General features: G+C 49.8%; 1 protein-coding gene across 2 annotated transcripts in view; it reads left to right on the top strand.

The window, feature by feature from the left end:
• The first annotated feature begins 492 nt into the window (after nt 1-492).
• The window catches only part of VPS50 (VPS50 subunit of EARP/GARPII complex), a 215,986-nt gene continuing 194,475 nt past the window's right edge, over nt 493-22,003 (top strand). For both annotated transcript variants that reach the window (XM_073677354.1, XM_073677353.1), the window contains exons 1-4: nt 493-679; nt 5,998-6,066; nt 19,516-19,638; nt 20,695-20,766. In XM_073677354.1, coding sequence (XP_073533455.1) covers nt 647-679; nt 5,998-6,066; nt 19,516-19,638; nt 20,695-20,766 — 297 coding nt within the window. In that variant the 5' untranslated portion in view covers nt 493-646. The remainder of the gene's footprint in view (nt 680-5,997; nt 6,067-19,515; nt 19,639-20,694; nt 20,767-22,003) is intronic.

Below are 22,003 nucleotides of genomic sequence, written 5' to 3'. Positions count from 1 at the left end.
GTAAGTGCCACCACATCATGTCCTCAACACATCTGATAAAATACAGATAATGTGGCCGTCCCCAGAGAGAATAAACAGTGTACTACAGAGGATATAGGAGACAAATGGCGCAAAACTTTTTATCAAACCAAATTGCAAAAATGATTCTTAGCCCCAATTCCATGCATTTAAGTTAAAAAAAAAAATGTCCCCAAAGGTGGACAACCCCTTTAAGGGGTTAACAAAGCTCTTTACAGGTACTGTGTAGTATAATACATGATATAATGCGCAGACTATTACACAATGGCCCAGTATAAGTGTAATCCTCTTCCTGTTACGACTAATAAACTTCCACAATTCTCCCATTAAGGTAATAAAATAAGTTTGTCCACTGTCGCGACCCGTCTTACGTCTTCACCGATGCTAAGTCGTGTGGACTTTTGGGAAATGTAGTTCTGTCGGTCTCACTGTATTTAATTTCATTACGATGACGAGAAGCTTCCGGACTACAATTTCCACAATGCAATGTGGCTGCTGTCAAACCGGCCGGACAGCTGTCACATGACCGACAGAAGACGGCTGCTGAGAAGGGACAATTTTAGAAGTGATATTGGGGACGAGACTGGGTTTTGCGTCCTAGAGGAGAGGGCAGCGCCCGGCCTGAGACATGCAGAAGATTAAGAGCCTCATGACCCGTCAGGTGAGCGCCGACTCTGGGGTGTTTCGTGGAGCAGCATGGGGCTTCACCCCGGAGAGGCCTGTGTGTGGCTGCAGTACACTGTGGAGTGTTGTCACTGCAGCCTACATCCATATGATAACGACTCATAGGAGTCTACTGCATTGTAAGAGGAGATGCAGTATAAAGCATGGGGGATGGACAGAACATCAGCCTTAGTGCGCTTGCCCTGAATATAAATATATCACGTCCCTTCCAATATTACAGACCTGTGAGACCTGGCAGTGCTGAGGAGAGGGGCTGCAGAGTGTCCCTCTGCTGGGGCCATTGTTTGCTTGGCACTGGTACCAGACTGCGCTGTGGCCGCTCTCAAGAGGGATCTTTTCATTTGGCTCCACATGGCTAGTACTGTGATGGAAGGGCTGTGTTGGCAGGCACTATACTGGGGGCACTGTATGGCCTGTAGGTTTATAGGGTGGCACTGTGTATCTGGCACTACTAAGCAGTGTCACTGTGTATCTGGCACTACTAAGCAGTGTCACTGTGTATCTGGCACTACTAAGCCGTGTCACTGTGTATCTGGCACAGTTATTATAGGCTGGTATTTTTATTGGATGGCACTGTGTGGCTGGTAAAGTTATGGGGTGGCATTGTTCATGTTGCTTTCCTCCTCCCTGGGTTTTCCGTGCGGGGCCCCCCCCCCCCTCCTCCCTGGGTTTTCCGTGCGGGCCCCCCCCCCCTCCTCCTCCCTGGGTTTTCCGTGCGGGGCCCCCCCCTCCTCCCTGGGTTTTCCGTGCGGGCCCCCCCCCCCCTCCTCCTCCCTGGGTTTTCCGTGCGGGCCCCCCCCCCCCTCCTCCTCCCTGGGTTTTCCGTGCGGGCCCCCCCCCCCCTCCTCCTCCCTGGGTTTTCCGTGCGGGCCCCCCCCCCCCTCCTCCCTGGGTTTTCCGTGCGGGGCCCCCCCCTCCTCCTCCTCCCTGGGTTTTCCGTGCGGGGCCCCCCCCTCCTCCTCCTCCCTGGGTTTTCCGTGCGGGGCCCCCCCCTCCTCCTCCCTGGGTTTTCCGCGTGGGCCCCCCCTCCTCCTCCTCCCTGGGTTTTCCGCGTGGGGCCCCCCCTCCTCCTCCTCCCTGGGTTTTCCGCGCGGGGCCCCCCTCCTCCCCCTCCCTGGGTTTTCCGCGCGGGGCCCCCCTCCTCCCCCTCCCTGGGTTTTCCGCGCGGGGCCCCCCTCCTCCCCCTCCCTGGGTTTTCCGCGCGGGGCCCCCCTCCTCCCCCTCCCTGGGTTTTCCGCGCGGGGCCCCCCTCCTCCCCCTCCCTGGGTTTTCCGCGCGGGGCCCCCCTCCTCCCCCTCCCTGGGTTTTCCGCACGGGGCCCCCCCTCCCTGGGTTTTCCGCGCGGGGCCCCCCCTCCCCCTCCTCCCTGGGTTTTCCGCGCGGGGCCCCTCCTCCTCCTCCTCCTCCTCCTCCTCCTCCTCCTCCTCCTCCTCCTCCTCCTCCCCCTCCTCCCTGGGTTTTCTGCGCGGGGCCCCTCCTCCTCCCCCTCCTCCCTGGGTTTTCTGCGCGGGGCCCCTCCTCCTCCCCCTCCTCCCTGGGTTTTCTGCGCGGGGCCCCTCCTCCTCCCCCTCCTCCCTGGGTTTTCTGCGCGGGGCCCCTCCTCCTCCCCCTCCTCCCTGGGTTTTCTGCGCGGGGCCCCCCCTCCTCCTCCTCCCTGGGTTTTCTGCGCGGGGCCCCCCCTCCTCCTCCTCCCTGGGTTTTCCGCGCGGGGCCCCCCCTCCTCCTCCTCCCTGGGTTTTCCGCGCGGGGCCCCCCCTCCTCCTCCTCCCTGGGTTTTCCGCGCGGGGCCCCCCCTCCTCCTCCTCCCTGGGTTTTCCGCGCGGGGCCCCCCCTCCTCCTCCTCCCTGGGTTTTCCGCGCGGGGCCCCCCCTCCTCCTCCTCCCTGGGTTTTCCGCGCGGGGCCCCCCCTCCTCCTCCTCCCTGGGTTTTCCGCGCGGGGCCCCCCCTCCTCCTCCTCCCTGGGTTTTCCGCGCGGGGCCCCCCCTCCTCCTCCTCCCTGGGTTTTCCGCGCCGGGCCCCCCCTCCTCCTCCTCCCTGGGTTTTCCGCGCCGGGCCCCCCCTCCTCCTCCTCCCTGGGTTTTCCGCGCCGGGCCCCCCCTCCTCCTCCTCCCTGGGTTTTCCGCGCCGGGCCCCCCCTCCTCCTCCTCCCTGGGTTTTCCGCGCCGGGCCCCCCCTCCTCCTCCTCCCTGGGTTTTCCGCGCCGGGCCCCCCCTCCTCCTCCTCCCTGGGTTTTCCGCGCCGGGCCCCCCCTCCTCCTCCTCCCTGGGTTTTCCGCGCCGGGCCCCCCCTCCTCCTCCTCCCTGGGTTTTCCGCGCCGGGCCCCCCCTCCTCCTCCTCCCTGGGTTTTCCGCGCGGGGCCCCCCTCCTCCTCCTCCCTGGGTTTTCCGCGCGGGGCCCCCCCTCCTCTTCCTCCCTGGGTTTTCCGCGCGGGGCCCCCCCTCCTCTTCCTCCCTGGGCTTTCCGTGCGGGCCCCCCCCCTCCTCCTCCCTGGGCTTTCCGTGCGGGGCCCCCCCCTCCTCCTCCCTGGGCTTTCCGTGCGGGGCCCCCCCCCTCCTCCTCCCTGGGCTTTCCGTGCGGGGCCCCCCCCCTCCTCCTCCCTGGGTTTTCCGTGCGGGGCCCCCCCCCTCCTCCTCCCTGGGTTTTCCGCGTGGGCCCCTCCTCCCCCTCCTCCTCCCTGGGTTTTCCGCGCGGGGCCCCTCCTCCCCCTCCTCCTCCCTGGGTTTTCCGCGCGGGGCCCCCCCTCCTCCCCCTCCTCCTCCCCCTCCTCCCCCTCCTCCTCCCCCTCCTCCTCCCTGGGTTTTCCGCACGGGGCCCCCCCTCCTCCTCCCTGGGTTTTCCGCGCGGGGCCCCTCCTCCCCCTCCTCCTCCCTGGGTTTTCCGCGCGGGGCCCCCCCTCCTCCCCCTCCTCCTCCCCCTCCTCCTCCCTGGGTTTTCCGCACGGGGCCCCCCCTCCTCCTCCCTGGGTTTTCCGCGCGGGGCCCCCCCTCCTCCTCCCTGGGTTTTCCGCGCGGGGCCCCCCCCCTCCTCCTCCTCCCTGGGTTTTCCGCTCGGGGGCCCCCCCTCCTCCCCCTCCCTGGGTTTTCCGCGCGGGGCCCCCCCTCCCTGGGTTTTCCGCGCGGGGCCCCCCTCCTCCTCCTCCCTGGGTTTTCCGCGCGGGGCCCCCCTCCTCCTCCTCCTCCTCCCCCTCCTCCCTGGGTTTTCCGCGCGGGGCCCCCCCTCCTCCTCCTCCTCCTCCCCCTCCTCCCTGGGTTTTCCGCGCGGGGCCCCCCCTCCTCCTCCTCCCTGGGTTTTCCGCGCCGGGCCCCCCCTCCTCCTCCTCCCTGGGTTTTCCGCGCGGGGCCCCCCCTCCTCCTCCTCCCTGGGTTTTCCGCGCGGGGCCCCCCCCCCTCCTCCTCCTCCCTGGGTTTTCCGCGCGGGGCCCCCCCTCCTCCTCCTCCCTGGGTTTTCCGCGCGGGGCCCCCCCCCCTCCTCCTCCCTGGGTTTTCCGCGCGGGGCCCCCCTCCTCCTCCCTGGGTTTTCCGCGCGGGGCCCCCCTCCTCCTCCTCCTCCCTGGGTTTTCCGCGCAGGCCCCCCCTCCCCCCCCCCCATTCCTCCCCTGCAGGAACGGGGAGAGGCGGCTCCAAGGTTTATTAATGGAGGAGGGCTGGCTGAGGGTCTCATATGTGAACTCTAGAGATGTAAAGGTTCTCAACTGTTTTTGTCTATGGGGTTAGTCTGGGACCTGTTTTTCTTTAAGGGTCTGCTCTGGATCTTTGTTTAGGGGTTCGCTACCAAAATTGTTTTGGTCATAAAGTGGTTAATATTCTGGTTACATGCTGCACTGGATGCCAGATCAACCCTTAGCCCATGTCCTGGGTGTGCTGGTGTCATTGGTTGCCAGGTTCTGCTGCTTTAAAGGGGTGGCTCCAGCTTCATCCAAATGCCAAAATATATAGTTATTTATTTTGGGAAAATGTTTTGCCTGATTTTTATTTTCACCAGCAAAATTGCCTGTTTCTCCATAGCTGGACCTTCGGCCATCATCTGATCACCTCGGTGGCTCCGGTGTGAAAGGGGTTTTCTCTATTGAGACTGCGCCTTTAAAACATGGAATTCATTATATACTTTATACTACAATACATGTATATGGGGGTCAGCTGGCATACTGCCAGTATGCAATGTGTATGCCCAGAATGTGAAATTCCATGTCAGAATGACTGTGTAATCCTTTCTGAAGGTTTAATTCCAGTCTCCACCGACATAGCCTGATTGACAACTCCTCAGTGTCCCTCCTCTCTGCTGCAGCTGAATCTCCACCAACCTAGCCTGATTGACAGCTCCTTAGCAACCCTCTTTACTGGTTCAGCTGACTCTCTGTCCACCTAGCCTGACTGACAGCTCCTCAGTGTCCTTCCTCTCTGCTGCAGCTGAATCTCCACCAACCTAGCCTGATTGACAGCTCCTTAGCAACCCTCTTTACTGGTTCAGCTGACTCTCTGTCCACCTAGCCTGACTGACAGCTCCTCAGTGTCCTTCCTCTCTGCTGCAGCTGAATCTCCACCCACCTAGCCTTATTGACAGCTCCTTAGCGACCCTCTTTACTGGTGCAGCTGACTCTCTGTCCACCTAGCCTGACTGACAGCTCCACAGTGTCCTTCCTATCTGCTGCAGCTGAATCTCTACTCACCTAGCTTTTACAGTTCCTCAGTGTCCCTCCTCTCTGCTTCTGAATCTTTGCTCACCTAGCCTGACTGACAGCTCTTCAGTGTCTCTCCTCCTCTTTGCTGCAGCTGACTCTTTGTCAACCTAGCCTGATTGACAGCTTCTCAGTGTGCCTCCTCCCTGTTGCTGAGATTTCAGACTGCTCAGTACATGCTGCAGCTGTCAGTCAGGCTGGGCACGCAGAGATATACTTGGACTTATGAGTTATTTTATCCTATAGCTATCGGGATATTGAGGAGCTTTCAGGCTCAGTGGGTGAAGATTCAGCAGCTGGGAGGAGAGGAGGGTCACCGAGGAGCTGTCAATAAGGCTAAGTGAGTGGAGATTCAGCAGCAACAGAGAGGAGGGAAATTAAAGTCAAGTAAAGTTAAAATTAAACTTTTGTAAAGGATTATACAGACATTTTGACATGGATTTTCAATATGAGTATACTTGCCTCATCAGGTTTAAAAGATCTGTTTACTAATATATGCCATTTTTACTGAGAAATCTGTTGACCGATTCACTTTAAGACATCTACTGATGATCTACCATGATTGTAGCAGACGTCTAGCTATGTCCATAACATACTAATGATTGTTTTTACTATTGTAGGGTCTGAAGAGTCCACAGGAAAGTGTCCACGATCTCAGTCCTGTAGAAAACTTCCAGATTCCAGCAAAGGTGCTGTATTCCTTCCGCTCACATCTTGCAATCGCCTTTCTTATTATTATACATCCTTCTTCATTTACAAGGGAGTGAGACGGAGCCCTGCGATCTCGATAGATAGGGGTCCCAGACTTATCCTAAATTTGTGGGGTGTCCTGCCGATATGCCATAAATATCCCATATGGGAACTCCCCTTTATTCATTGCATAAGGAACATTTTTTTTTACAATTTTTTTAATGTCATTTAGTCTTTTAATTTCTTTTTCAACATCGCTACTCGCTGCCAGTAAACGGAAACCAACTTGTTCATATTCAGAGGACGAAAACTCATCCTGATCTTGTCCTGCTCTCACAGCTGCACTGGAAACACATACATAACCCTTGGGGCTCATTCACACCTCTGATTTTTTTTTCATATAAGTGCTATCCTTGTTTTTCACAGATGGCCCTCATACCTATGATATTCCATGGGGCTGTTCACTTGTGTACAATTTCTTTTTTTTTCTCGGACTGAGTGTACCGTGGAAAATATCAGAGACAAGTTCGATTGTGATCTGAGTGGCGGATCAAAATCGGCAATGCAAGTCTATGGGCCCTAGAAGAAACAGATTGCACTCAGATACCATCCGAGTGCGGTCCAGATTGTACAAACTGTCAGAAAGGAGAAGGTGGAGAAACTTTTTTTTATATCTAAGTATGAGAAAAACTGGCCAAACTCTTGGGCCAAACATTACTTCTGCTGGGGCCTTTTTTTTAATAATTCTTTTTTGCTTTTTCATCCAGTCATTTCAGCAGCAGTCTGTGTAGAATTTCTATTAACTCTTGTGTTTTTCTGTTTATCTTTCTCTGCCTCCTGACAGCTCTGCTCGCCTTTGGGCTCCTGCCGCATAACGTGGCAATTTCCGTGTTACCGTAAGTCTTGGAGACTAAATTGTGTTCCCCGGCTTTGGTCTTAGCAGGCGGTGATAATTAGTATTTGTTCCCCGGATGCCATCATTCGATCCGCAGCGCCGCTCGGCAGCTTTGTTCTCTCCCGTGCCTGCAGTAAATAAAGGGATTGCGGCAACGTTAATTAATTTGACAAAAGCTGCCGTTCATTCGGTTATTTACTTATTTTGTTTCCTCACCAGTAATAGGAATGTGATTATCGCGAATCACGCCTCACACAAAAACCTGCCATTCTCTGGGATTTTCGCTCCTTGGTGCGGCGGGACGTTACGGATAATACTTGCTAGATTTCTTTGAAAAGACTGCAAATTTAATCTCATCTCTCCCCCTCCAGTTACACGTTACATCGTCGTCTCGTTTTGTGTTTATATATTTTTTGTGGCTTCCTTGATGTTGTTTTTTAATGGTGAACGTGTTCAGAGGCGTTGTGTAAAATTATAAAAACATGGACTTTAAAAAACAAACAAAAAAACATTGCATTTCATATCGATTCCCAGACACAACTCCAAGAAAGTAGTTGGGATAAAGTTCAGCCTATATTAGCAAGTCGGTAACGTTATAAATACATTACTGATCCTGTACTGATGCTGGGTTACATCATGTATTATACTCCAGAGCTGCACTCGCTATTCTGCTGGTGCTGTCACTGTGTACATACATTACATTACTGATCCTGAGTTACATCCTGTATTATACTCCAGAGCTGCACTCACTATTCTGCTGGTGGAGTCACGGAGTACATACATTACATGACTGATCCTGAGTTACATCCTGTATTATACTCCAGAGCTGCACTCTCTATTCTGCAGATCACAGTGCAGCTTTCATTTTCACAGTACAGGGGTAAATCTAAACCATGCCCCTCCTGCTTTTCCTAGGTATATTAGGTTTAGACTTACCACTTTTTGTTTTTTACTACAGCAAAGTACCCTTAAAATATACAGTACAGACCAAAAGTTTGGACACACATTCTCATTTAAAGATTTTTCTGTATTTTCATGACTATGAAAATTGTACATTCACACTGAAAGCATCAAAACTATGAATTAACACATGTGGAATTATATACTTAACAAAAAAGTGTGAAACAACTGAAAATATGTCTTATATTCTAGTTTCTTCAAAGAAGCCACCTTTTGCTTTGATGACTGCTTTGCACACTCTTGGCATTCTCTTGATGAGCTTCAAGAGGTAGTCACCGGAAATGGTCTTCACTTCACAGGTGTGTCCTGTCAGGTTTAATAAGTGGGATTTCTTGTCTTTTAAATGGGGTTGGGACCATCAGTTGTGTTGTGCAGAAGTCAGGTGGATACACAGCTGATAGTCCTACTGAATAGACTGTTAGAATTTGTATTATGGCAAGAAAAAAGCAGCTAAGTAAAGAAAAACAAGTGGCCAGCATTACTTTAAGAAATGAAGGTCAGTCAGTGCGAAAAATTTGGAAAACTTTGAAAGTGTCCCGAAGTGCAGTTGCAAAACCCATCAAGCGCTACAAAGAAACTGGCTCACATGAGGACCGCCCCAGGAAAGGAAGACCAAGAGTCACCTCTGCTTCTGAGGATAAGTTTATCCGAGTCACCAGCCTCAGAAATCGCAGGTTAACAGCAGCTCAGATTAGAGACCAGGTCAATGCCACACAGAGTTATAGTAGCAGACACATCTCTACAACAACTGTTAAGAGGAGACGTTGTGCAGCAGGCCTTCATGGTAAAATAGCTGCTAGGAAACCACTGCTAAGGACAGGCAACAAGCAGAAGAGACTTGTTTGGGCTAAAGAACACAAGGAATGGACATTAGACCAGTGGAAATCTGTGCTTTGGTCTGATGAGTCCAAATTTGAGATCTTTGGTTCCAACCACCGTGTCTTTGTGCGACGCAGAAAAGGTGAACGGATGGACTCTACATGCCTGGTTCCCACCGTGAAGCATGGAGGAGGAGGTGTGATGGTGTGGGGGGGCTTTGCTGGTGACACTGTTGGGGATTTAGTCAAAATTGAAGGCATACTGAACCAGCATGGCTACCACAGCATCTTGCAGCGGCATGCTATTCCATCCGGTTTGCGTTTAGTTGGACCATCATTTATTTTTCAACAGGACAATGACCCCAAACACACCTCCAGGCTGTGTAAGGACTATTTGACCAAGAGGGAGAGTGATGGGGTGCTAGCCAGATGACCTGGCCTCCACAGTCACCAGACCTGAACATAATGGAGATGGTTTGGGGTGAGCTGGACCGCAGAGTGAAGGCAAAAGGGCCAACAAGTGCTAAGCATCTCTGGGAACTCCTTCAAGATTGTTGGAAGACCGTTTCCGGTGACTACCTCTTGAAGCTCATCAAGAGAATGCCAAGAGTGTGCAAATCAGTCATCAAAGCAAAAGGTGGCTACTTTGAAGAACCTAGAATATCAGACATATTTTCAGCTGTTTCACACTTTTTTGTTAAGTATATAATTCCACATGTGGTAATTCATAGTTTTGATGCCTTCAGTGTGAATGTACAATTTTCATAGTCAAGAAAATACAGAAAAATCTTTAAATGAGAAGGTGTGTCCAAACTTTTGGTCTGTACTGTATATTGAGGTTCTTTCTGCTTCCCTTTACAGTTTTATCTTAGAGATGTGTAATTTCGGATCCTCGGGGGTGGGGCTAAAGCTGTAGCTTCATCTATTGGTGACAAGTCTGTGTATTCTTTAATCATTTTTTATAGTTTAATATTTGTTTTTTTTATTTTATGTAGAAGGACAGAAGTAAGCCGCCATCTCTGTGTTTTGTTTTTAGGGGGGTAGTGAGGAGTCCTCCTTTTGTGGACAGCCTGTTCCCCTCTCCTCCCTACATGAATATTTTTATTATTCTCTCTGCTGTTATATACAAGCCAATCGGAGATTGTAAGATGTGGTCAATCCCTGGCTTATAGGTTCCCTACAATAACACAAAGATAGAATACAACTTATCCCACATTTATGTTGACACAAAAGTAAAATCCACAATGCAAAAAATAAAATAAGTAAAATTCACCATTTTTTTAAGGGGTTAAGGCCATTCTACGATAAAGTAGCTGCTTAATCCCTATGTTATTTCGGCCTGAAGACTTTTCCCTCTAGCCATAGTCTTTTTAGGACAGCAGGGGGCGGTTTCGCTTCGTACATCACTATATCGTTAAGCTCGGCCGTTGTGTGAATCCACTGCGGCAGGGAAACTCATTTCAGCTCTCGTTTCCTTATGAAAAATTTTTTTTTGTTCTACTCAATCTTGATCCATTGAATTAAATGATATCCGATGACTTGTCTCTAGGCTGGTTCCCATGATGGAAAATCATATTTATCCATGCTATGACTATATTTCTTACGCTTTGTTTCGTAGCCATTTTTTCATGTGGAAAATATGAGTTTTAGGTTTTTGTTTCTACTATTTTCAATAATTTTGGTGTGAAGCATAAATGACAGCTGAAGTCGGAAGCTGATTTATAATTACAATTCTAAAATTCTCAGTCTAAGAATCGATGCCTTCGAAATGTGGTGCCGGAGAAGGACGTTATCAATACCATGAATTGAAGAGCAAACAAATCAATTTTGGAACAAATCAAGCCAGAGATGTCACTCGATGCAAGGATCACCAAGCTATGACTTGCCTACTATGGACACATCATACGAAGAGAGCAATCACTGGAGAAGGACATCATGGACGGAAGAACAGAAGGAACAAGGCGAAGAGGACGACCAGCAACCCGATGGCTTGATACAGTCAAGAGAATGTTGGAGAAGACTCTGGTGGACCTATCTAGGCTGTACAAGATCCATCTTCCTACAGAGCGTTCATCCATCAAGTTGGCATGGCTCGAGATCGAGCCAAAGGCCATTAAATAATTAAGGATAATAATAATTGTAGTGGGTCAAAAGTTTACAAACTTGGAGAATTCCAGAAAATAAAGTCTTGACTTTAGCAGATTTTAGTAGACTACTTGAGATAATCTGAGTGAACTTGAGTCGTACGTCTGACAATATTTTTAACAATGTTATCCGGCGAAAACAAGCATCCACTGGATAGGTGATAACTTATGGATTGGTGGGGGGGTCCTACCAATGGGACTCGGACCTATTGACGGAACGGGAAACTTTTAACCCTGTTAGTATGGAGCTGCAATGCGCATTCTTAACCCGCTGATGGGCGATGACTCGTTTTCACCCGAGAGCCATTTTAAATGTATAAGACGTATAAGACCTACTAGCCTCTGAGTTTGACCTCACAGAGAAAATTAAAATAAATCCACCAAGACCTCAGGAGAAAAATACTGGACCTCACAGAATTCTGGTACATCATTGGGAGCAATTTCCAAACCCATGAAGGTGCCACTTTCATCTGTTTAAATGATACCAGGCGGCCATCGCCCCACTCTGGAAGGAGACGCATTCTGTCTCCTGGAAATGAACATAGTAAAGAAAATGGGAGCAAGCGGTCTTCATACTGTTCAAGAAGGAGATGTGTATTGTATAAAGACGAACATCCTAAACACCATGGGACGAGCGAGTGGCCATCGTATCGTTCAGGAAGTAGACGCAATGTTTCTCCTAGTGGTGAATCTACTCCACACCATGGGAGCATGTAGCCATCATTCGTGTCACGGGTGTGTCAGATGTAACAGACAGTCGATCTGCATCAGGCTGCAGAAGGTCTCTGCGTTTGGCATTGCAGATGCCTTCTTAATCCTTTTGGACTTTTGGACCCAGCGGCAACCTCCTTCCTGCTCTGATTGACACACCCTGATCTGGGTGTTTATAAACTCTGCTTCAGGGAGTCGCCGGTGATATTCTCTTTTTCCCTTGTGAAGGCTTGGAGCTATAGCTGTTGGCTAGCTTCCTCTCTGATGCCCTTGGAGGATGTTTTGTCTTTGGTGTTATCTCTCTGGTGTCTGCTTAAGCTGAGTTTTCCACCTTTGTTTGCCTGCCTTGTTGTCTTTTTAGGTTTATAGTTGGGGCTGACCAGTGCTCACCCCCCCCCCCTCCCTCCCTCCCTATCTAGCGCCTAGCTCTAGGGATATACAGGGCTTAGGTTTCCTGCTTGACGATTGGTGTGGAACCAATATAGGGATGGTAGGGTAGGCCGGGTGTTATTAGATCTGTTTAGGGGTCTCCACTCCCCCATTCCCAGTGTCTGTTGCACTTAGTCTTTCCCACACTGTGCGTGATAGTTCTGTTCAAGAAGGAGACTTGGTGAATGTACAGCATAGCATGGGAGCGCGCAGCCTCTGTACTGTTCAGGAAGGAGACGCGCTCTTTCACCTAGTGGTGAATGTACTCCACACAATGGGCGAACAGAAGGACGAACTAAACATCATGGCAACATTTGGCCATATTATCGTTCCGGAAGGAGATGCTCTCTGTTTCCAAGAGATGGATGAACTAAACCTCATGGGAGTGAAAAATATATACTCTGCCGCAATTGTGGAGCTAGTATCTGGGTCCTGATGTTGTTTTTACTTTGGCGAGGTGATCACTTTTTCACACAGGACCCTGTAGGTTTGGATTTCTGTTTCCCTTAATAATAAAGACCTTCATTTAAAAACTGCATTCTGTGGTTACTTTTCTTATCTTTGCGTGATATTTAAATTTGTTTTGTGATCTGGATCATGTAAGTGTGACAAACCTGCAAAAGAATAAGGAATCAGGAAGGGGGCAAACACTTTCACACCACTGTAGAATGTCGCAATTTTTTTCTCTACTTTGTGAATTACTTTCATTCCGACTTTCAACAATATTGGATACATTGAACTTATTTTGTTGGATGATTAAATAAAAACACTTCTGTCTTTTGATTATTTTATTATTAAAGTGGATCTATGACCTTATTTTACGAAACAAACTTATCATTAAAAAGATCTGTACTTAATGTGAAAATGAGATTTATCATCCAGCAAAAGAGAGCTCCTAAATCCAAGCATATTCAATCTCCGACTATTCAGCATGACGGCTAACCAATTATCCACCCACCCAGCCTCTACAGCTGCAGCTTGTACTGGGCAGTGTGAGTTCTCAGCAGCAGCGGGAAGTGGGACCATTGAGGAACTGTCAGTTAGGCTAGGTGGGTGGAGATTTGGCAGCACCTGGAGGGAGGCGGGACACAGGGAGGCCGTCCGTTAGGTTAGGTGGACACTGAGGTTAAATTTGCAAGAATCTATTATGCAGTTGTTTTGACTCGGATTTTTCACAGTAAGTACACCAGCTTTAGATTTTTTCTTTTTTCCTTAGAATAAAACATTGTAAGACAGAAAATTGGTTTGTGTGTATTGTATTTCTTTCAGTAATCTGTTATGTTGGGGGAAATCAAGGTCTGTTGGGCGGACACCCTATATATTATATATAAAATTAGTGTTTTTTTTTATAGGATGTAGTGACTGTCTGTGTATTTTATCTTGCACAGACAAGGAAGAAGCACAACATGATCTATATGCACAGACACGTTTTTCATTTATAGATGATTTGCGGCTTAGGCTTGGACGCGGTGACCTCCGCGCTCTATGGTTTCTATGGATCAGCTTAGCGAGACATTTCCTGCTCTTTATCTGTCTGTATTAGTGAGGCGGATGGTGTTTTTGATGGAGCGGAGGAAAAGCGGTTACTGAAAGTGGATCACTGGTTATTGCGTTGAAAACTCCACATGGAGAAGTTCTCCGGGAAACGAAACCACTAGCGCTTCTCACTCCCGCGAGGTCATCGAGCGGCCGGGTCTGTGCATTTCTATGAAGCATGGGTAACTCTGAGACTAGCTTGTAATACCGTAACTGCTGATCATGGCTGATATCACCCTGGGGGGAAAGCAAACAAATAAGGTTTAGGCTTTAAGTGCAACATAAATGCAGCTCAGCCTCACTGTAGCTGTAGGCACAGGAACAACTATATGAATGTCACTCTGTCTGGATAGCATATAGTAAAATTCTTAAGCCCCGCCTCTGCAGAGCCACCAGAACTGGAAATGATGACGTCCTGTCCATGCAATCACCTGATCCTACAGTGTCACCGGTGTTTCGAGTATGACAGTGACTCTGGATCCGGCTGTAGAAGGTCACTGCGCTTGGCATTGCAGACGCCTTCTTGATTCTCTCACCCCTGTAGTGTATCCTTCTTCCTTTAGGAACCAGCAGCGACCTCCACCTTCTGCTAATTGACACACCCTTTGTTGGTAGTTAAAAACTCTCAGTTTCTTCAGAGAGTTGCCGTTGATGGTTCTCTGTCCAGGCTTGGAGTACTAGAAGTCGGCTAGTTTATTCTTGGAGTTCCCTTGGAGGATAGTTGGTGTTATCTCTCTGGTGTCTGCTCAAGCTAAGTGTATCCCCTTTGTTTGTTTACCTTGTTGTCTTTAGTTACAGTAGAGCCTGACTAGTGCTCCCCCCCCGTCCCCTCCCTACCTAAGGCCTAGCTCTAGGGATATTCAGGGATTAGGTTCCTGCTTGGCGATAGGTGCGTAACCTATATAGGGACGATAGGGTAGTCAGGGTGATATTAGATCTACCAAGGGGTCTCCCCTTTTCCCTAGTTGTTGGGCTCCCTTCCCCCTCTGCCCATCGTTGTACACTTGTTTCTTCCCTCACCTTACGTGACATTCGCAATAAATGGCTCGGTGGTCAAATGACTGTATGGATGGAATGTCTTCACTTACCGTCTTGTCGGAGTCTCTTGGAGTGACGGGGTCTTCAGATTAAGTAACACTTTTTTTTTTACTGATCCCTTCCTTCTAGTCATTTTTTACAAAGAGGTTGAAAAACCCCTCCAATGACATTAGTAGTTAGATTTGTGTCTCAGGGTTCGTATAGATGGCCCGACCCTGCGGCACTTACCGACTGCTGACTGGCGGTCATTTTTAGTAGCCCGTTTACTCATGCCGACCCGACTTTAGATACTCACGAAACGGTCAGTTATAGATCCTACAGTTCTTTCGGCAGCTCAGGTCTGAAGATGTTCTGCCGGGAACGATGATCTTTTGGCCAACGCAAAAGATCATTTCACCCGACGAACGAGCGTTTTGCACCTTCATCGGGTGATCGGCAGCCTGTTTAGACGGCAAGATTCCTCGTTCGCGATAATTGTGCAGTGTAAAAGGACCTTTAAATAGCGGGATGTTGCCACAACCAATCCCACCAACCAGGAATTAAGTTTTTGCCGTATTTGTAGGACTCGGGGACGGTGGCTGGCGGAATATTACTGCAGTAGGTGTGTGGAGGGATTTAGTAGTATATACCGTTTAGGATGCGAAATGCTGCATAAGGGTGCGCAGTCTCATTAGGTATTCTCCGGCTTGGCATCGGGCGCCAGTTCATTGGGAGATGTCACTCTGTCTTCCCGCTCTATTAGCTGGCTGACAAAGAAATAAGATTGCAATCACACAAGTGCGAGCCCCTTTGAATAACGGCTTCACAGCCTCCGCTGCTCAATTAGTTGCCGTTCAGCTTCTGAAAGTGTTAAGGACGCACATGAATCACTTGCTTCTTCACCTCCTGATTTTCCCATAAGCAACTCTCTGGGATTTTACATCATAATTTAGTCTGTCACCAGGCAACAGCAAATGTGCGGCCGCGAGTCGTCTTTTTTTACTATATGTATGTATGAAAAAAAAGAATTATGATCATCATAGATTCTGGCTTCTAAAATCCTCCATGTGATCGTCATTGGAAGCTACCGGCTATGTACTGGCTATAGGTCCAACCTATAACCCAAATGTGGATCCAGAGAAAGACAAAAGCCCTATGAGCTAGATGTCAATATTGTGGGGAAAGTTATTTTCCAACTCCACATACAGTAATCTGACTTGTTCTCTGGATCAACGTCCGGTCACAAAATCTACTAACCCTTTCTATTTTTCTGCATGGTCATCCAGGCCCTCAATGCATTTGTTGGGTGAATTGACCATCACAACATTGTGTGGCTGAAAGTTCCATAGTCTTACCGCTCGTACAGTAAAGAATCCTTAGTCTCGCTGCTTGTACAGCAAAAAATGCATAGTCTCATTACTTGTATTGTAAGGAATCCATAGTTTCACGGTTCGTACTATAGACAATCCATAGTCTCACTGCACGCACAGTAAAAAAAAAAAAAAAGTTTAATTGCTTTTTCTGTAGAGAATCCATAGTTTTACTATAGAGTCTGTAGTCTCACTGTCCATATATTAAAGAATCCATAGTTTCACTGTTCATACAGTAAAACAAATGTCTTACTGCGTGTACTGTAAATAATTCATAATCTCACTGCTCTTACAGTAAAGAATCCATAGTCTCACTGCTCTTACAGTAAATAATCCAGTTTCACTGCTCTTACAGTACAGAATCCCTAGTCTCACTGCTCTTACAGTAAAGAATCCATAATCTCACTGCTCTTACAGTAAAGAATCCAGTTTCACTGCTCTTACAGTAAAGAATCCATAGTTTCACTGATCGTACACTGAAGAATCCATAGTCTCACTCCTCGTACGCAAAAGAGTCTATAGTCTCAATGCTCGTACACTAAAGAATCCACACACTACCGATGCCAGCTGTGTTATACAGCCGGCGCTAACCGCAGCAACTAGAGATCTGTCTCCCAGCTGTATTTATGTAGCTTTAACACTCTGGCATGCTGACTGAGCAACCCATCAGATTCCCTCTCTCCACATGATCACAAGATGCCGATGGGTTGCCATGATAACTGGCGGCCTCTGTTGAAGGTTTCCATTGCTGTCACCTTTGTCTCCATAACTGCCACCTTTGTACTCCTGTGGAATCCAGATATAGATGGGGATTCATAGGTGACCATAGTTTTCACTATATATGGGGGGTCGGAGACTGAATAGCTGTCAGGCCGGGTGGTCGGAGACTGAGTAGCTGTCAGGCCGGGTGGTCGGAGACTGAGTAGCTGTCAGGCCGGGTGGTCGGAGACTGAGTAGCTGTCAGGCCGGGTGGTCGGAGACTGAGTAGCTGTCAGGCCGGGTGGTCGGAGACTGAGTAGCTGTCAGGCCGGGTGGTCGGAGACTGAGTAGCTGTCAGGCCGGGTGGTCGGAGACTGAGTAGCTGTCAGGCCGGGTGGTCGGAGACTGAGTAGCTGTCAGGCCGGGTGGTCGGAGACTGAGTAGCTGTCAGGCCGGGTGGTCGGAGACTGAGTAGCTGTCAGGCCGGGTGGTCGGAGACTGAGTAGCTGTCAGGCCGGGTGGTCGGAGACTGAGTAGCTGTCAGGCCGGGTGGTCGGAGACTGAGTAGCTGTCAGGCCGGGTGGTCGGAGACTGAGTAGCTGTCAGGCCGGGTGGTCGGAGACTGAGTAGCTGTCAGGCCGGGTGGTCGGAGACTGAGTAGCTGTCAGGCCGGGTGGTCGGAGACTGAGTAGCTGTCAGGCCGGGTGGTCGGAGACTGAGTAGCTGTCAGGCCGGGTGGTCGGAGACTGAGTAGCTGTCAGGCCGGGTGGTCGGAGACTGAGTAGCTGTCAGGCCGGGTGGTCGGAGACTGAGTAGCTGTCAGGCCGGGTGGTCGGAGACTGAGTAGCTGTCAGGCCGGGTGGTCGGAGACTGAGTAGCTGTCAGGCCGGGTGGTCGGAGACTGAGTAGCTGTCAGGCCGGGTGGTCGGAGACTGAGTAGCTGTCAGGCCGGGTGGTCGGAGACTGAGTAGCTGTCAGGCCGGGTGGTCGGAGACTGAGTAGCTGTCAGGCCGGGTGGTCGGAGACTGAGTAGCTGTCAGGCCGGGTGGTCGGAGACTGAGTAGCTGTCAGGCCGGGTGGTCGGAGACTGAGTAGCTGTCAGGCCGGGTGGTCGGAGACTGAGTAGCTGTCAGGCCGGGTGGTCGGAGACTGAGTAGCTGTCAGGCCGGGTGGTCGGAGACTGAGTAGCTGTCAGGCCGGGTGGTCGGAGACTGAGTAGCTGTCAGGCCGGGTGGTCGGAGACTGAGTAGCTGTCAGGCCGGGTGGTCGGAGACTGAGTAGCTGTCAGGCCGGGTGGTCGGAGACTGAGTAGCTGTCAGGCCGGGTGGTCGGAGACTGAGCAGCTGTCAGGCCGGGTGGTCGGAGACTGAGCAGCTGTCAGGCCGGGTGGTCGGAGACTGAGCAGCTGTCAGGCCGGGTGGCCGGAGACTGAATGGCTGTCTGTCGGGCCGGGTGGCCGGAGACTGAATGGCTGTCTGTCGGGCCGGGTGGCCGGAGACTGAATGGCTGTCTGTCGGGCCGGGTGGCCGGAGACTGAATGGCTGTCTGTCGGGCCGGGTGGCCGGAGACTGAATGGCTGTCTGTCGGGCCGGGTGGCCGGAGACTGAATGGCTGTCTGTCGGGCCGGGTGGCCGGAGACTGAATGGCTGTCTGTCGGGCCGGGTGGCCGGAGACTGAATGGCTGTCTGTCGGGCCGGGTGGCCGGAGACTGAATGGCTGTCTGTCGGGCCGGGTGGCCGGAGACTGAATGGCTGTCTGTCGGGCCGGGTGGCCGGAGACTGAATGGCTGTCTGTCGGGCCGGGTGGCCGGAGACTGAATGGCTGTCTGTCGGGCCGGGTGGCCGGAGACTGAATGGCTGTCTGTCGGGCCGGGTGGCCGGAGACTGAATGGCTGTCTGTCGGGCCGGGTGGCCGGAGACTGAATGGCTGTCTGTCGGGCCGGGGGGCCGGAGACTGAATGGCTGTCTGTCGGGCCGGGGGGATGGAGACTGAATGGCTGTCTGTCGGGCCGGGGGGATGGAGACTGAATGGCTGTCTGTCGGGCCGGGTGGCTGGAGACTGAATGGCTGTCTGTCGGGCCAGGTGGCTGGAGACTGAATGGCTGTCTGTCGGGCCAGGTGGCTGGAGACTGAATGGCTGTCTGTCGGGCCGGGTGGCTGGAGACTGAATGGCTGTCTGTCGGGCCGGGTGGCTGGAGACTGAATGGCTGTCTGTCGGGCCGGGGGGATGGAGACTGAATGGCTGTCTGTCGGGCTGGGGGGCTGGAGACTGAATGGCTGTCTGTCGGGCTGGGTGGCTGGAGACTGAATGGCTGTCTGTCGGGCTGGGGGGCTGGAGACTGAATACACTTAGACTTATGAGCTCTCTCATTCTTCAGCTGGACTAATTTTATTATACAGCCATTCTTACATGGATTTTCAAAGTAAATACATCAGCGTCATCAGATCTAAAATATTTAGTTAGGATTGTATGTAGAGTATTGTGAAATCTGCTGACCGATGCACTTTACATTTCTCAATACATTGTAAGATCAATTAAAGGGTTCCATTAAAATATACAACTCGCTCAACAAAAAAACAAGCCCTCGATGCCTTTATTGACAGATAATTACAAGAAGTTAAGACTACCGAAACGAGATGCGAAAAAAATATCAACACATGGAACGCGTCAGTCCTGGTCATTAAGGAATTTTTAAATATTAGGAGTAATGGTCCGTCTATCACCGTATGTAATTCCTGCTGTACTCGGGGGTGATTTATAGTGCACCTCTGTAATTCCTCAGTATTAAGTCCCTTCCTGTATTCTGTATGGGCGTGCGATTTCTCACACTCCATTATTAGTATTTACTGGTATCTTCTTATATTTACAGGAAGAGCAGCGAGAGCCCCGGGAACAGGCGACTGATCCTCTAGCCGAGCAAGAACTCATCAACAGCATCGAAGAGATTTATTTTTCCAATGATTCTCTTGATATTATGAAGTATGAGCTCGAGGTAAGCGACAGCTATATAACAATCATGGGTATATAGTTCAAGCTCATTGAGGTTCGTCAGAGGCAATATATCCGTACATAGACGTTCAGATTGCTAAATATCATCCTTAAAAGCAATCTGTCCCAAAGGTTTTTGCTTACTAATCTGGCAACAGTATGGGCAGAGACCCTGACTCCAGCGATGTATCACTTACTGGGCTGCTCAGTGCAGTTTTTATAAAATCACAGTTTTATCAGCATGAGATTATAACTACAGGACTAATAAATCTGCTTCCAGGTAGTCCTACCAAGCCCCTGCCACTAATTGGCTGTTTTTTGCCTATGCGTAGTGTACACAGAAAACTGCCCATCAGTGGTCTGGGACTACTTACAAGAATATAACTACTATAATACTGCCCCCTATATACAAGAATATAACTACTATAATACTGCCCCTATGTACAAGAATATAACTACTATAATACTGCTCCTATGTACAAGATTATAACTACTATAATAATGTCCCTATGTACAAGAATATAACTACTATAATACTGTCCCTATGTACAAGAATATAACTACTATAATACTGCCCCTATGTACAAGAATATAACTACTATAATACTGCCCCTATGTGCAAGAATATAACTACTATAATACTGCTCCTATGTACAAGAATATAACTACTATAATACTGCCCCTATGTACAAGAATATAACTACTATAATACTGCTCCTATGTACAAGAATATAACTACTATAATACTGCCCCTGTTTACAAGAATATAACTGCTATAATACTGCTCCTATGTACAAGAATATAACTAGTATAATACTGCCCCTGTTTACAAGAATATAACTACTATAATACTGCTCCTATGTACAAGAATATAACTACTATAATACTGCCCCTGTTTACAAGAATATAACTACTATAATACTGCTCCTATGTACAGGAATATAACTAGTATAATGCGATATAAATGCTTTGTAGGTGTATTGTGTTTGGTATGCTGCAGTATAGCTCTGATTGCTGGGGCTCTGGATTATAATGGTGTGCTTGTATCCCCCTGGTGTAGAAGTTGCCCCCAGTTCTCACGCTGCATGAAATTGAGGAATACAGAGAGAAGCTGAAGAGACAGCAGGCTGCGGTAAGTGCGGTGCTTCGTGCGTTGCTCCGCTCTTGGGTTTGGGCTGAGCTATTATTAGGCAGCTATAATCCTGCCAGGCTTTATACACCGGGGAGAGAAGATACCACTATATATGAAGCTTTATCAACGAAGCGCTAAGAGGGGGAGTATCGGAAGGCAAGCACTTGATAAAGCCCACTTGGCTTGGATATCCAGCAATTTACATCTCAAACGAAATCGCAATCCCCGAGCCCAGGAGACGCTGCAGAACGGGAGAGCTCTCAGTTACTTTCCAGTAATTCTATATAAAAAGCGATAGGGAAACAAAGCTTGATATAGAAAATCTAACCCAGAGCTTCAAAACAACCACTTTACCACATCCTTTCCCTATGTACCGATCCCTTTGACATAATTCTTAGGCTGTGTTCACACGATGCGTATTTCATGCGTTTCCGCGGCGTTTTTGCAGTTGCGTAAACGCCGCGGAAACGCATGAAAAACGCATGGTAGAAGGGAAGCAATGTTCCCCAATGTAAATCCGCATGTGCTGTGCCCATGATGCGGATTTTTCCGCAGCGTTAACGCTGCGGTCAAAAATCCGCAGCATGTCAATTAATTTTGCGGAAACGCGGCGATTTCGCCGCCATTGACTTGCATTAGAACGCGCCAATTCCGCAAGACAGCATTTGTACTTGCGTAATTGGTGCGTTCTAATGTGCGGATGGTACCCGGGTGTGGAGGAGAGGAGAGTCTCATCCACACCCAGGTATCATTAAAAAAGCTGTAAAAAGAAGAATAAAATAAAAAATAAATGTATTCTTACCATCTGTCGGCCCGCACAGCGCTCCCGCTTGGTTCCCGGCACTTGCAGTGAGTTGTAGGACCTGCGGTGACGTCAGAGTCATGTGACGGGTCACGTGACGCTGACGTCGGCAGGTCTTTCAATTCAAAGTTGCCGGCAGCCGGGAGAACGGAGTGAGCAGGACAGCGCGGGCCATCGGAGGTAAGTATATACACTCTCTCGGTTCACACTGTATAAATCCATGCTGTTTGCATGGATTTATATAGTGTGACCTAGTTATCAAGCACTTTCCAGGTGATGCTAACATCGCCTGGAAAGCGCTTGTCAATCTGCATGCGGAAACGCATGTGAATCTGCATGTGGATCCGCATGTATTCTGCAGGAAAAACGCATGTACAATCTGCATGCGTTTTTTCTGCCAGGGAGATGCAGAAATGATGCAGAAATTTTCTGCTT

This window comes from Phyllobates terribilis, unplaced genomic scaffold (assembly GCF_046119375.1).
Source record: "Phyllobates terribilis strain yellow unplaced genomic scaffold, ASM4611937v1 Scaffold_4__5_contigs__length_816908805, whole genome shotgun sequence".
NCBI lineage: Eukaryota > Metazoa > Chordata > Amphibia > Anura > Dendrobatidae > Phyllobates > Phyllobates terribilis.
This window is presented reverse-complemented; position numbering and strand designations above follow the sequence as displayed.